Source organism: Struthio camelus, chromosome 26 (genome assembly GCF_040807025.1).
Source record: "Struthio camelus isolate bStrCam1 chromosome 26, bStrCam1.hap1, whole genome shotgun sequence".
Taxonomy (NCBI): domain Eukaryota; kingdom Metazoa; phylum Chordata; class Aves; order Struthioniformes; family Struthionidae; genus Struthio; species Struthio camelus.
Window position 1 is genome coordinate 7127520 of NC_090967.1, and position 14955 is coordinate 7142474.

Below are 14955 nucleotides of genomic sequence, written 5' to 3' on the forward strand. Positions count from 1 at the left end.
TGGCTGGCTGATGGCCCACATCCACCCATGAGGAGTGCAGCCCCAGTCAGATAGGCTGGTCCAAGACCTATATTGCTTCCCCCCTTACCCTCTTGTTGCAGGAGGAAGGACATGAAATCCACCTCTGTTTTCACTTTATTTTTTTTTCTTAAAAAAAAGAAAAAAAAAGAAAAAAGAAAAAGAAAAAAAAAGACTATGAACGCACCCATTCCCTTTTCTGAGCCCTTTTACAGCATGCAGGTTTAATAGAGTTTTGCTTTGTCTTAATACCTGTTTTTTTTTTTCCTCATCTGGTTTATTTTAAACACATCACGATGTGTAGGAATCTCTAAATATACCGCAAATATAAACAAAAAAGAGGAAAATATATAATATATAACAGTAGTCTAAAACATAAAGTGCACGGCAATGGCTTTGCACGACTTCTACACAGCCAGGGTGGGCATGGCAGGACCCCCGGCGGGGAGAGGGGTGTCGATCCCATCGCACCCCGACCCTGCTCATCCCACCCTTCCGATCGCAAAATTAAAAACAGAATCAGTGTCTTGATTGGCAAAGAGTGATTGGGGGGAGGAGGGGCAGCATCTTCGCAGCTAGAGATTTCTTCTTCCAAGGTGGTAAGTAGGGTCTCGCCACCATCAGCTTCTGATTCCTGGTGCTGTCCGTAGCGAGGGGGCAGCAGGGGAGGTGGGGGGCATTTTCCTTGGTTGGTTTCCTTTGTTTTCTTTTTGGATTGCAAGCATAGTCCGCTCCCAGGAGAGACACAGAGATGGGGCGAGGATGTGGGATGCAGGCTGGCCCGGGCCCTGGGACACACTGTTTTACGGGAGAACACACAGAAGAACATTAGGCAGGACTAGGCTGGTGCCGAAATTGGGGTCCAAGCCCCACCTCTGCTCCTGGCCACCGAAGTGACCGTGGACAAATCACACCCCTGCACCAGGGCTCAGACTCCCATGGGTGCCTCGTAAATAGAAAGCGAGGGGGAGAGGGGGGCTTGGGAGCGTGTACTGGCCAGAGGAGGTGGGGGTGCTCACCTAGCACCCAGCCCAGCCGTTTGGCCAGGTGCCCTGGAGCTGCCCCTTCAAGCTGGGAAGCAAAAATCCAAGAAGATGTAGTCAAGGAGCTTCATTCATGAAAAGGAGGAGCTAGGACTGTTTTTTTCCTTTTTCAAATGCTTTAAGGCACTGACTAAAGGGAAGGGCACCGCTAGAAGCAGGCGGTTTCTATCCTGGCAGCCCCTGTAATCCATGCTGGAGTGCCGGGAGATGGAAGGCAATGACCTAACCAGGCTCTGGCAGCCTGCACAGACCTTCTCCTTCCCAGAGACTGCTGGCTGGCAGCAGTGCAGGGGGGGCGAGCCCCCACACTGGGGTAACTGAGCAGGAAGGAAGGGGCGAGAGGAGCAGCAGCTCCCCAGGGAGACCCGCAGCCAAGGCACTTGCTTGCTGATACAGTAACTCCCCGTGCAGGTGACTCATTCCCAGCCATGAATTAAAGATTAAAGCTGCCACACGGGCCGAGCGCAGCGCGCGGGCCTGACAGCTGCAGGGGGAGGAACAGGCTTTTATTCCTGGCTTTTTTCACACCACCAAAGCTGGTCGTGATCCAAACAGATAACAGAGCCTCAGCCCCACAGAGCGCCTGTGACGAGCGCAAGAGTGAGGACGGGGGTGGATGAGTGCTGAACATGAGTCATTGCTGGCTCACTTATGAATGAGGGGTGGGAAGAAGGGGACCGGGCTGCAGAGCTAAGGAAAGAGCCGGAAAAGAAGGGGGGGGGGAGCAGGGAGGGCTCACAGCTTCCCCAAACGCCAGAGACAGGGATAGGAAGGGGTCTGCGCAGGTCGCTGGCTGGCAGTCCCACAGCCAACATGACCACCTCCCAGGTCACAGGGAAATCCCACTGGGGCCTTGCTCAGGGACACCCCAAAAGCCTCCCCTTCAGAGAGGGGCAGCCCCCCGTGCTCGGCAGCCTGCTGCAGCCCAGCTCCTCAGCATGCTGGAGGCTCTGCACTCGGCGAAAAGCTGTCCCTACAGCCAGGGGGGCCGGGGAGAAACCAGCAGCATCAGGCCGCAGAGTGCGGGGGAAGGGGAGGAGTGCCAACGAAAGGGGTTGTCATGACACATCCCGGTCACGGTCCAGGAGGGAGAAAGGGTTCATGACAGCAGCTCTTGCCTGACGTGGCAGCATCTTGGAGGGAGAAGAGGGTAGAGCAGAGCAACGCAGGCAGCGGAGCAGGGCATGAGGAAGAGGGAGCACGTGAGGGTCCCCCGGCACAGCCAGGCTGGCTCTGCACCTCCCATTACTGATGGGGTATCTGGGGCACCACAGGGCATCGGGCTCTGGATGCCGAGGGGGATTCTCAGGGGGCTGCTCAGGACACAGACCTCTTCTCCCTTCTCCTCAACTGGGTCGCATGGACCTACCAAAACACCTTTTTCCAGCCCTTTTCTGCTGCCTGTTACTGGAGCATGATGAAAAGCCCTCCCCACTTTTCCTGAGCAAGTACCCAGGGATATCCCCACCACCAGCGGGCACTCGGTCCCCGTACCTGTGACGAGCGCGAGCACTCCCGCCTCACTGCTGCTTGCAGGTGGAGAGTTTGCGGATCTTGCTGCTGGCAGAGCAGGCCTTGCGGGAGGGGTTGGAAGAGGCGCTTGCTCGCCGCTCTGCCTTCGATTTGGTGCTCAGCTGTCCCGTCTCCGTTCCGTTCATGCACACGGCCTTGGGCAGCCCTTTGCTGCGGCTCTGCCCGTTCTGCCCTGCCTCCTCCTCAGGCACCTGTCCTGCAAGGGAAGCGAGATGGTGAGGCGGAGGGCAGGCAGCTTGCAGCAGAGCATCGGCCCTGCTCCAGAGCATCACTTCAACTGAAGATCAGCTCTTTCAGTCACTCAGAACGCATGTGGCTTCTGAGGAAAACTACAGCAAGTTTGTGTGTCTTCTAGGACTACAGGCAACATAGTCCAAATGGCAACTCCATGAAGCAGGGAGTTTGAGACCGTATCTCCCTCCCTCCTAGCTCCCATAGGTGGGAACAAAGTCCAACTTTACCCACGTTTCTCTCAGGCACACGGGGGTTGGTGGTTCCTAGTAAGCATTCAGTGCAAGCAAAAAACCGAAGACAGACGCTGAGGCAATGAGCGAGCAGTGTGGGCACAGCAGGCCCAGGCCTCCGAGGCTGGGGCTGACTGCGTGCACGCTTCCTCTCTTGGCGGGCCAGGGAGCACGTTGCACACGGCCTGCGCTGGCACCCACGCGTCCCAGACGTCTGCAGTTAAGCTACCACCTTGCAGCGTGAGCACAGGGAAGCGTGCAGCCCTTTCCAGGACCCCGAGCACCGCTGAGCGGGGTGCTCTGAGGGCACACAACGCTCCATATTGATAGTGCCAATGAAGGCTGCAGGAGCACGTGAAGTCAATGGAGCCGAAACTTGAGGCAGCAGTTTGGTCTGTGGCCAGAGCCATACAGCTGGGCAGCCGCAGAGCCAACTCACTCCTCCTCCACAGTTTGTTTTCCTCTCCTCCCTCCCTTTTGTTACCTTCTCTCCAGAAGGGTGCAAGTCAGTCTAAGCTACCTACCTGCAGAGCACCTAGGGGCTTAAGACACGTTTGTAAAACAAATAATCAGCATTTACAATGCATTGGAAAATCTGCTTTGCTCATGAAGTGCAGCCGCTGCGGGGGGTAGGGGGGGTGGGGGGAAGGGGGCACAGTTGCTGTTTAAACAGCAACGCAGCAGGGACACAAATGCCACTGTTCCCTAAGGGGCACATCCAGATGTGAGAACAGCCTATGCTGCATCCACTTTCGAGAAGCCCATCTCCCCCGCTTAGGGCTCACTCTGAATGACTCAGCACAGCAGATAGGAGCCTTTTCCAGAGGCATCTGTCTGCCACCATAGCTGGATTCAGGATCAGGTCACATCCATTCAGCCAGGAGTGTTCAGAGGGGAGGGACAACCATACCATGCCCTGCCCTTACAGCCTGGACAGCCCTGGCCCCGAGAGGGAGAGGACCCCATTGCACACGTAATGCGGCACGTCCCCCCATCAGTAACGCAGTGCATCCCCCGGGCGGATGCAGGGCTGCGTGGAGGATTCGTCAGATTCCCAGCTCTCCCCCCGCCCCCCCAAACCGGATCCAGCCAAGGCAATTTCCTTCCAGAAGGAACGTCACGCTCCAGGGCCCTTCAGTTATGACTCAGAGGTTTGAGTGGAAGCGAAGGCTGTAAGGCGATTATGTATAATTTTCTTTAAAGGATGCTCAATCCTTTCCCCACCAAGGCCGAACGGCACGTCATCTCTATACTTGCGCCAACGATCACCCCACCGCTGCTGAGCTCGGGGGAGGAGGGGGACACGCACAGGGATGGGGTGGTGGGAGAGGAGCTTCTCCTTTGGAGAACAGCAAGAGTCTACCCCGACCCCTGCTCTCTCCGGTGCCTCCACGCGTTCCTCCAGGGCATCACTGCTGCTGCAGGGCTATGCAGGTCACTGCTCGCTCTGCTCCCTCCCTCCATCTCTGCCTGGCTTTTACAGGGACTCCTGCAACTAGGCGCAGCAAGTCCTCCCCTGTGGGTAGAAAAGTCATTTGGGAAACAAAAGCTGCAAGGGGGCTTGGAGGTCACTTTCTTTAGACAAGCCCATCTTCAGCACCCACCTTTCTTCCCCCTGAAGGGATGCACAGGGGAGGGATCAGTTTCACTGAACAGTTGCAGAGAAACAAAACAGCAGCCTGGCAGCAGCTGCGACCCAGCCCAGGTCACCAGCCTTCTGCCTCAGCCAAACCACCAGGCTCTGGCCTAACAAGGAACAGCTTTGGTAAAGCCTCACCTGTGCAGAGACAGGGGGGTCATAACCAGTGGAGGAAAGTGCAGGCTGCAGCAATATCCATCAGGCTAGAATAGAAATGCATACTCAGAAACAAGTCAGCAGATTAGTAGCTTCCAAAGCCAGCCTGGACTGGAGCAGGCTGTGAGCACCAGGGAAGCCAGAGTGCACAAAGGTTGGATGTGCCAAGAAAAAAAGCTAGCTTAGCTCAAGAGCTGGGCCTAAGCAGGAATCACCTGGAGAAGTTACCCTGCTGATTTAAACTAGTCAGTTGTGCCTCTGACTTGTTAAAAGTTTGGGAGCACCTGCCCTGTGCTGTGGTTTGGGCATGCCAGCACCCCAGAGTAAGGCCCTCTGAACCAGAACAGCACACACGGGGCCAAAGAGAGGTGAGGCTGGTCTACAAGAGGCTTGGGAAGCACTACCACACAGGGATCCAAAGGCTGCAAGAGAGGGAGGTTAGAATTGATCTGACTGTTGTGGGGTGATTTGGGGTTACAAGTGCAATTGATCCCAGGCAGAAGAGGCTGCTTCCCCCACTGACTTGCTGGTGGGCAGCTGCCCCTTGTATTCCTCCCAGGTGGCTCAACTAAGTCTTGAAACAGCTCCCAGTTACTGGCTTCTTGGAGCTTACCTGAGCATTTCTGCCTTGCCACTGCAAAAGAGAAGGATGAATTCGCCAGCTTGTACAGCTTTGTACACCCAGGCCTATTGCCTCCAGGGCTGATGCCGGACACCTACTGTTCTCCTCAGGTTGGAGCCACCAACCTTGCATCTCCTGGGGAATATAGATCTGCGTCCTCATGTAGCTCATCACATAAAGAACGGAGGCACCTCCATCCATGCCATGGTGGAAGGACCTATTACCAAGGACCTTCCTGAACATGACTGGTAAACTGAGTAGTTCAAGAGCATGAAGCAGAATTAACCACACTCAGCAGCCCTGCCAGTTGCAGACCAGCTATCAATCTGATCCGTTTTCAGCTTCTGATCCCTTAAGAGAGGGTGACTTGATAGAAAAAGCTGAAGCATTCAACCTCTGAAAGCCCCTCTAGAAGCAGGGGACATGCTGGCCGCTCGGAGATCCTCTAGGAACTAGGCTTTCCCCAGTCACTCATGAGTATTCACAGCTCACTATGGTCAAGCTGCTGCCTGAGACCACTGCATCCTGGCCATGCTTCCCCACTCAGAGTTTAGGTTTTATTTTACTTCTTCCTATGTTCTAATTACATGCCTGCAGAGCCTCCAATAGCCCCATTCAGAGCAAAGCTGAACACTTATCCTTCCTCTCCCTCAGCTGAACTCAGGCCAAATCAATTAACATTTTTGACTGGGGAGGGGAAAAAAAAATCTAACCAGCTCATTCGTCTTTTGTGTGATTATTCCTCCCCCTCCCACCCTCCTTCAAAAGAACAATCCCAGAATCTATTATGGATACTAAGGCGGGAGGATGAATTGCAAGCTAATTTTACCTCCTTCACCAACGACAGTTGCTGACGTGCAAATTAATGAAAATAAAAATTCAACATGGGATGAAATCTTGGCAACTGTCTGCCCACGCGGAAGCCAGTGACCCAGTGCCGCGTCTGTTTGAACAACTATCTCCTACCTTACCATTACCAGTTGAACAGTGCTAAAAATAAAATAAATAAAAGGAGGGCTGAGAGGCATTGAGTATGTGCGTGTTCGTCCTTGCCACCTCTCACATTTCTTAATGGCTCTGTCCAGCTCATTCAGGCACAAAAAAAGGTTTCAAAATAAAACCGTGAAGAGCTTTTGAACAGCTGTGTTTGTCAGGTAAACATGCACATGTGATTTGCAGCTAGAAACACATCTTTTCAAATGCCAGGCATTACTTTAAGACTCTAGCCTTGCCTTTGTTTTCCAGCCTCAGGTTGGATGCTAAAGGAGAGAAACAACAACAAAAAAAAGCAAGCTATGCAGCCATTTGCCCCTGCAGGAGGCAGGGGCTGCAGCTGAAGGAGAAGGGTTAACAGGATGGGCGAACAGCAGAGCACAGCCTTCTAAATCTGAAATGCAGCACAAAGGCAACAAGCAAGATGCTTAAATCCATTTACTGCATATGCTCCCTCTCCAAATAAGAAGGCAGCCACTTCTGGAAAGAATGGTTTGTCACGTGCTCAATGTCTCAGTATTCTCTCCTCAGCACTTCCGTCAGATGAGATGTTTAACACAGATTGAACCAGGGGCATGTAACAGTTAAGGCTCTCTATGGAGCTGCATAAATCTTTAAATAACTCTTTAAAAATAAAAGCACATTCTCAAAGCCCCTTCTTTCTCTGAAGAACACAAGATTTAATGAGGTTCCCTCTTTCCCTCGCTAATCAAACACCCACTCCCACCTATGAGTCACAGATACTCATGCTCTTGCTGCCCAAAGGAACTACAACTGAATTGATCAGTCATTAACAAGTTTTTTTTTTTTAATTTTATTTTAATACAATGTCAATCTGTTAGGAGCGTAATACACAGAGCTGAACAAGTTCAAAAGGATCCTGCAGGAAGACCGGGGAAAGAAAGATTAAGTTTATTCTCTTTGCAAGTTGCCCCCTTGCCTTTGCAAATGTCAAAGGCAATAAAGCACAGCCTATACCCAAGCAAGATTCCTTCTTCATCCCCCGTTCCTCACATAAACTATGAGGGAGTCTTGCAGTTCTGGTGAGCAGATTTCTGCCCATCACAAACATTTAACCTGTCAGATTGCACCTCTATATCCCACCTCACCAGCCCCTATTGTCCTTGCTTTTGTTAGGGGTCTTATTTTAAGGTATCTTCACAAGTCCTATGAACAGCTTGACCTTCATTACTCCTGATCACAAGCTGTAGGATAAAATGGAGAGAACGATGCAACACAGCAAACCGGTTCTCAATTGCCCCGTGTTTAAGCCTGAATCAAATATGTTCTTGCCAAGTTTGTGGGCAATCTGGGCTGTGCTTTTTGTCTTTTCTAGAGCAAGTCGAGCCATAGGCGATATGTCTGATGAGAGAAGAATTAGCTCCACGCTGATCAAATACAGTCCTTGATTTGAGAACAAAGAGCCATACGTGTTCAGATGCAAAGGTCTACCTAACCCAGTGCCCTGCTGACAGCAGTCAGTGATGGGTGCTCAGGAAAGCGGCACCAGAACATCCAGCAGAGAACCCTTCTCCTGCTCCAGATGGTCAGTTCCTTGGGGACTTCCTGAGCGCTGTAGGCTACACCCAGACTATTGTGTTTGACAGTGAATGAATCCACCACTCATGGACTTGTCCAATTCAGTCTACCATCTCCACAAAAGCAGAACACCCAAGTGCTAAATAATTAAGGGGACGTTTAGGTTGCCTGGAAACAATGCTTTATTTCACTAGCTACCTGAGCAATATTATACAACAACTCGTGAAATAACTGAAAGGTTCAAAGAACATCACCATTCAAGTTTTAATTAAAAGAAAATTGTGTTCAGTCTACCCACACAGGCTAATTGTAATATGGGAAGTGCTGGTCTATGGGGCCACTATTAAACTTTGGTCTCTAATCCCTCTGAAACAGTGCAAATTATGCATGAGAACTTCACACATCTTCCAGTAATTTGCCTGTCACTTTCTGAAGTGACAGCTCTTATTTGGGTTTAAATACTGCTGTTTGCATTAGAAGTGTATAATAGCTGATATTACCATTCTGGAGATGATCTCCCACTATAATAGTCACCTGCCTGTGTGTCGGGGGAACATCCACCTCAGCTGGCAGATCAACACTGCTGCTAGCTACTGCTGGAAGAGCACCTCTCACCAGCGCGTGCACGTGCACGCACAGGGAAACAATGCTGCCCGTGGGATGCAGCCCCAGCTACCTATGGCGGTAGGAGGCCCAAGAGTGGATACCAACAGTTGAATAGCAGGAAGGTGTTCTCTTCACTCACTGCTCACATGGGCACACGGTCCACTCCGTGCAGAGGGTTCAACACCAGCTCTCACTGACTGGGAAAGGGATCCCACACATCCTGCTATTCTTCAAAAAAAACCCTGCAGAGCGTTTTTCTCCAATACAAAGGTAACATGCAATGCACAGCAGCAGCACCACGGGCCAGAGACCCTCACCAGCAAGCAGAACAGACACAGATCTCCCCCCTGGGCCTGCTGGACATATGATCACTCCTTAAAGTTGAAAGTCTGCCTAAGTTTTCATCTTTTATCACTCTGAAGTGCATAAACCAGGCAGTAGGCTAATCATTAGTAGAAAAGTCAAAAAGAAGCCAAACGTTTTAACTAGAGTGAGAAAAGTCAGGAACACATCATATGGGTGAAATCATTCAGTATGGCAGGACTGGAGAAATGGGCTGGATTACACAGGCAGAATAACCCACTCTAAAAGGGATGGAGTTAAAGAAATCAGTCATAATTTGAGCTACTCAGCAAGTGTCACAAGCTGTGCTTCTTCCTCAGCAGCATGCTGGACCCCTACAACTAGCCTGTGTTTAAAAATACAAATCCAAAAAAACTAAAGAAAGATTCCACTGCAGAACAGAATTATCTGCTTTTGAAATAATTCAACTACCTTAACAATGGGAAGCATCTTGAAGCTTGGGGAAAGCAAGGAGATGATTCTGCACTCTCCAGCCACTGCCATTAGCTCAGGCCACAGGAAGCACAAGAGGGCAGTGACTCTCAAACCTAGGCTAAGCTTGCCACTCCTCTTCTATGCTCACGGCTGATGGGAGCACAGCTTCCTCTCCAGACAGCTTGACTCAACTGCTCAGTGCTCTGCTCTGTCCTCTAAGCCCTGCCTCAGCTTCCTCCTTTGCAGCTGGGAACGCACAGGAAAGCAACAGAGCACTGTTAGAAATATACATATGCTTATTCTCTAGACTGATGCCAAAGAAGCAATAATAGACTGTCCTGTGGGTTCTTGGGTTTTGCTGCTAGGTAGTCAAGCGCTAAGTGCAACAGATCTACTCCTACAAAGCTCCTCATACAGCAATTTCAGAGGAGTTTAAATCATGCATTTAACCTCAATTTAAAAGGTGCTATAAGCACTAGAGTAGAAGCAGGATAAAGTCTGGGATCCCACTCCCACCAGAACTCTCACTTGGTCCTTCAAGGGACATTATAGGCACACACAAACCAGCCACACCTTCCTTCTGCCTCTTGAAACCAGTTCAGAAAGGAAGCATTGCATTAGAAATGGAAGGCATCTGGCAAGTTCTCTTCTTTCCTGCTCTTGTGCTTAGATAGGCCCTAGCAATCAAGTATTTGCTTCAATGAGTCTATCATTTTTTAAAAGGAACCCTCCTTTTAAAAAGTCTCCATGAGGCTATGTGAAAAGCCCTGGCCCTGGTCAAATTCTAAGATTAAAAAAAGTGTGGGATGTAAGAAGAGAGCAAAGAACAGGAAGCTCTGCAGGTCACCCAGCTGGCATTGGGTCATCAGTTCTGTTAGAAGAGGTCTGACTGTCACCAGTGAATCAGCACTTGGAATAATCCATTTCACTTTGATGAGGCTCCTTCCATCTTGGCAGGCTCTACCTCCGACCCACCTACATATCCGTTTGGCTGAACGTTCATGCAGGCTCCCTGTTGGGGACTGTTACCCAAGGATGCCACATAGCATGGAGCTAAGACTCCGCTGGCTCAGTCTGCTTGGCTCGCTCAAAGCGGTCTCTCCTGCCTTCTATCCCTTGATAAGAGCTACCTGGGAGGCCAATCTTGGTTTAAGTTGTTGCCCAAGAGAATTTTGGACATTGGGTACAACTCAAAGCTAATATCTGCCTGACACTATTCTTCCATGATGGACTGCTTCCTGACTGAGCAGGATCAAGAAAACTATGTCCATCTAACCAGGAAACCAAGAGCAAGACAAGGTCTTCAGGCACAACATTTTGCACAGGTGGAACCAGACTTTGCCTATACTCAGACCTACAGAATCCCACCTGTCTATCAGAAGAGAAACTGAAACTAATTTGGCGAGTCCTGCACTACAGAAACTAGGGCTTTCCCTTATCAGCTGAGAAGGCTCAGTCCCAGCTACTTTGAATCACACTGTGGTAAAGTATATCAGCACCCCTACAAATAGTACTTAAAACCTTCCCTCAAAAAAAAAAAAAACAAAAAAAACACCCCAATAAAACTAAGCTAGAGCACACTGAAGACTTCAGAACAATTAAGTTATGCGTGGATTTAGGAAATGAGAGTATAGACAGGGAGACAAAAATTGCTGCCTCAGTTGACTAGTAGCACTGCTAGCAGTGACTGCAAAGACAACCAGTCTTTGTCTTTATCTCTTCCCAAGGACATGCCCTTCAGTCTTCTCCTCACAAGTTAACACAGCTTATAGAAACAGAGGGGCCAGAGAAGAAAAACTACTTGATTTCCACCACTATTGCAAAAACTGCTTGGTTAAATCCACGCATCCAGCCCACTACTCCAAATTCTGTACTTACTGGTTGGCTTACTTTAAAAACAGGAGAACCCAAACAAAGAAAGAAGCAATTCTGTAATCAAACAGTTACAAAGACTGGAGCAGAAAAAATAAGTCTCAAAGTACAAGGCTATAAGTACCCTTCTTCCCCAGATGTGCCATCTACTCTGAACACTGAGTCATTTTAGGGCTCCGATCCAAAATAACTCACAGATAGTCTAGTAAAACTGGCCAAAAGAATTAAGTGTGCTGAACAACAAGAATCATGCAGGAAAAAGCTATTACTGGATGCAAGGAAGGAAATTGGCATGTGGGTAACACACAGGAAGGGGCATCTTGTTTGATCAAATAAAGAACCAAGACATCCGGAGCATCGTGGCTCACTCAAACACTGTGCGTCACTCTCACCACTTAATAATCAATAGTCTCCTCAACTGCTGAAAGCTCAAACCTCAGGGCCTTTCCTGAAACCTTTAAACAGGCATGAAGGAAAAAGATAAAACAAAACAAACATTCCTCTGCCCTCCTCATCCCAGCATCCTTCTCTCCTACCTGGTACTGTAAAGTCCTGAGTGTAGATGATATCATCTTCAATGTCATACAGGTCATCATCTTCTTCCTCATTGTAGCCATGCAGATCTTCCAGATAAGGCACCGCCGTCATACTCCTCCACCTGTCCTTTGTCTCCGGGCTGGGAGGTATGGGGACCAGAGCCTCTGCCTGAGCATGTTTCTTACGAAACCAACTGCAAAGAGTCCAAGAGCAGAGTTTCATCAGTATAGCTTCACTTTTAGAAGGTATAAGGAAGTCTTTGCTATTTGAGATGGTTCCCATTCCACCCTAACATTCAAAGCTACGGAGTTCTCATTTGTAGAAATTTTGCTAGCCAGTTTTATGTCACTGCAGGTTTTTATTGTACAATAACCTAGAGAGGCAAATTTCAAGAAAGTCAAGCCTTGGTCTTGCTGGCTGTACTGCAGGGACTCTAACAGCTGCGCAAGCCACCTCTCAAGGTTTTCCAACCAGTGGGTGCTTTGCCATTTAAGAAGCAACTTTAACAGGTCTGCCCAGCTGTTAGCATATTGGTGTCTACTGCAAGATATACTTGAGTGCATGGCATCCACAGAAGCATGGCTCAGAAGCTGGAAACAGAACATTTTATCCAACACCAATTCAAGCCCAAACCAGAGAGACACAGAAAAAATACTGTTCCCTACCTCTAGGTCATAACACAGTAGAGCTGCCAGAGCTCCTTTCAATTGTATTATCCAAACAAGCAGAAGGAAAAAATTCTACTTCTATCCTAAAGCCGAGGCTAATGCAGCATGAGAAGGCAGAAGAAAACCTGGAGAGCGCAAGGCAAAGGAGAATGGTATTTACCCCCAACTCCTTTTAAAAGGCAGTTCTCAGCAAGATCACAGCAAAGATGCTTTATACCTTTCTATCTCACCTCTGCCTCAAGAGACTTCTATTACCATTAAAACCAGTATCCATAGCACTACCATCTGCCCAGTAAAGTTGCTCAGCACTAAAAGCTTTTCTTAACTAGATCAAGAATCCAACAGGCTTGCATTATGTCAGTATCTCAGGAGCCACATGGGTGGCCATTCACATTTTTATTGTGCTTTCATACCTGGGTTCCAACACCAGCCTGTCCCTGGGACATTTGTTAGTGCTGCATGCTGGCACTGAAACAGTTTCCTAGATGCGCTGCCAGAGTCTCTGCACCCCTGGCAATCTTCTCTTGAATGCAGGTATGACATTCCTCCAGGACCCAGATACCCGACATGCCTTTCCATCCCACACACCTTCCTCTCACCATAACAAGCCCTTGCTCCCCCTGCAATGCCTCCTGACCTCCCATCAGCAGGGAGAATCAGCTGCCTATAGCTAAAGATTTAAAAGGTCAGGCTTTGGCCATCCAACTGCTCTCTCCCCTCCTAGAGGAGCTGTGCTGCTCTATTGCCTTTGTGCCTGCCCTGCTGAGCAGCCGACTGTCCCTGCTACCAGGGAGGCTGTCACGCAGAAACACTTCACAAGGCTGTTTCTTATGCCTTGCCCTGGAGGGTCATCCCACATGAAGGTAGGGACAGAAAGTATCAAAGCTCTCACAGCCAGTACTAGCTTCTGCATAGCAGCCCAATACTGGCACTGATACTAAAACCCTACTTCTGGACTGGGTGTCAGTTAAGCCTGTGGGACATCATCTTCCTGGTCTTTGCATAGTAAGAAAGGAAACAAACTTCATCAGGTCAACTGCACTGTTTACTAAGGTGAGCGCAACATTATTAAGTAGGTGCCACTTATGTGCATGAAGGGACATTCAGACACTTTCACAGCAGGAGCTAGCCTAGGAAGTCTAACATTTTCCCTTCTCCTGAATTTTATTTAGGCCACAAAAAGGTGCAGCTTTAGGAATCAGCTTAAGGTCTCTCCGAAAACATACCTCAAAAGCGGAGTGAGGAAAATCTAAAAATATGTCCTCACTGCACATTTACTTCTTGAACTATCTCTGACTGCTGCCCTAAATGAGCCTAATGTGAGACGAACATCTTCCCCCTCACCCCCCCCATAGCTAGAAGTTACTTGATATCTATGTGAACTAATAACCACTGAGGAGAGGATGAAGCCAAAGAGCTCTTATAAACCTGAGCCATATGTTTTTTTACCCCTCCAGCTCCAAATTCATTTTAGGAAATAAGGGTTGGATGCACCTCCTGCACAGAAAAATTGTAATTATCGTTTTGTTCTAGTCTTACATTGCTTCGACAGTAGGCCTTAAAAAACATAGCATTCTAATAAAACTATCCAATGAAAGCAAGGAGTCAGGAGATAAACAAAAATGTAACTACTGGGACAAATCAACTAGCATTCAAAGGAGACGTGAACCCATATTCAGAAATTCTGCTTCACAATTAGCAAATATGATTTCAAAGTAAAATTATAAAGCAATATAAAACAGATCAGCTTCAAGTCTATCTGTTGGGGAAGACTCTGGCTTGCCTTTCCCCAGTCTGAAGTAGGCTTTGAAAAAAGGTGCTCCTCTCTGCCAAAGGCATGTGGAAAAAAAAAGCTATTGTTCATACCTTGTCAGTTTAAAAGAAAAGTTACATTTCTATGCCAGCCATTGTTCAACGGCAGGCTTATATTTCTTATCTCCTTCTTGAAGGGTTTCAAGTGGACAGCTGATGGCATCTATGCTTTTGGTACGACAGCTCAGTTTTGTAAGCGCTAAGCACTAGTAACTTTCTCAGAAGATGGTCTGAAGCTGGTCCTTAGAGGAACAGTGGCAGCTGTGGGGTTTCCTGCATGGACTGTGAAATCAGTGCTCCAACCTAGGGCATCTGAGCTCTGTAACCATGCAGCAGCATTGCAATAGTTCATCCAATGCTAACTGCACTAGATGTCAACCTTCTTGCTTTAGGAAGTTACACTGGGTGGCCAGGTTGCCACTGAGCTTCTCTAGGAGGGATGCTCAGAAATGTGAATGCCTCCAGAGAAGCTGGAGGGGACTTTGAGACTTGTGGGTAGGCACAAGCTTTATGATCATACAAAGGCCTGAGAAACCCACACTTCTCAAATTTCAGATCTCTTGCATGGGAAAGACAATAGTCTTCCAGCTATCTCGCACTAAATTCTCAGGAAGATCTGAGAACACATCCTTAGGTTGTTTTCTCTGGAGTGACTAAGTCAATCTACCACTCTGCG

At 48.8% G+C, this 14955-nt stretch overlaps 1 protein-coding gene across 2 annotated transcripts in view; it reads right to left on the reverse strand.

Moving 5' to 3' along the window:
* Positions 1–119: 119 nt before the first annotated feature.
* The window catches only part of STK11 (serine/threonine kinase 11), a 50761-nt gene continuing 35925 nt past the window's right edge, over positions 120–14955 (reverse strand). For both annotated transcript variants that reach the window (XM_068920435.1, XM_068920434.1), the window contains exons 9-11: positions 11799–11992; positions 2556–2790; positions 120–816 (exon numbers count right to left, since the gene is read on the reverse strand). In XM_068920435.1, the coding sequence (XP_068776536.1) occupies positions 2582–2790; positions 11799–11992 (403 nt within the window). In that variant the 3' untranslated portion in view covers positions 120–816; positions 2556–2581. The remainder of the gene's footprint in view (positions 817–2555; positions 2791–11798; positions 11993–14955) is intronic.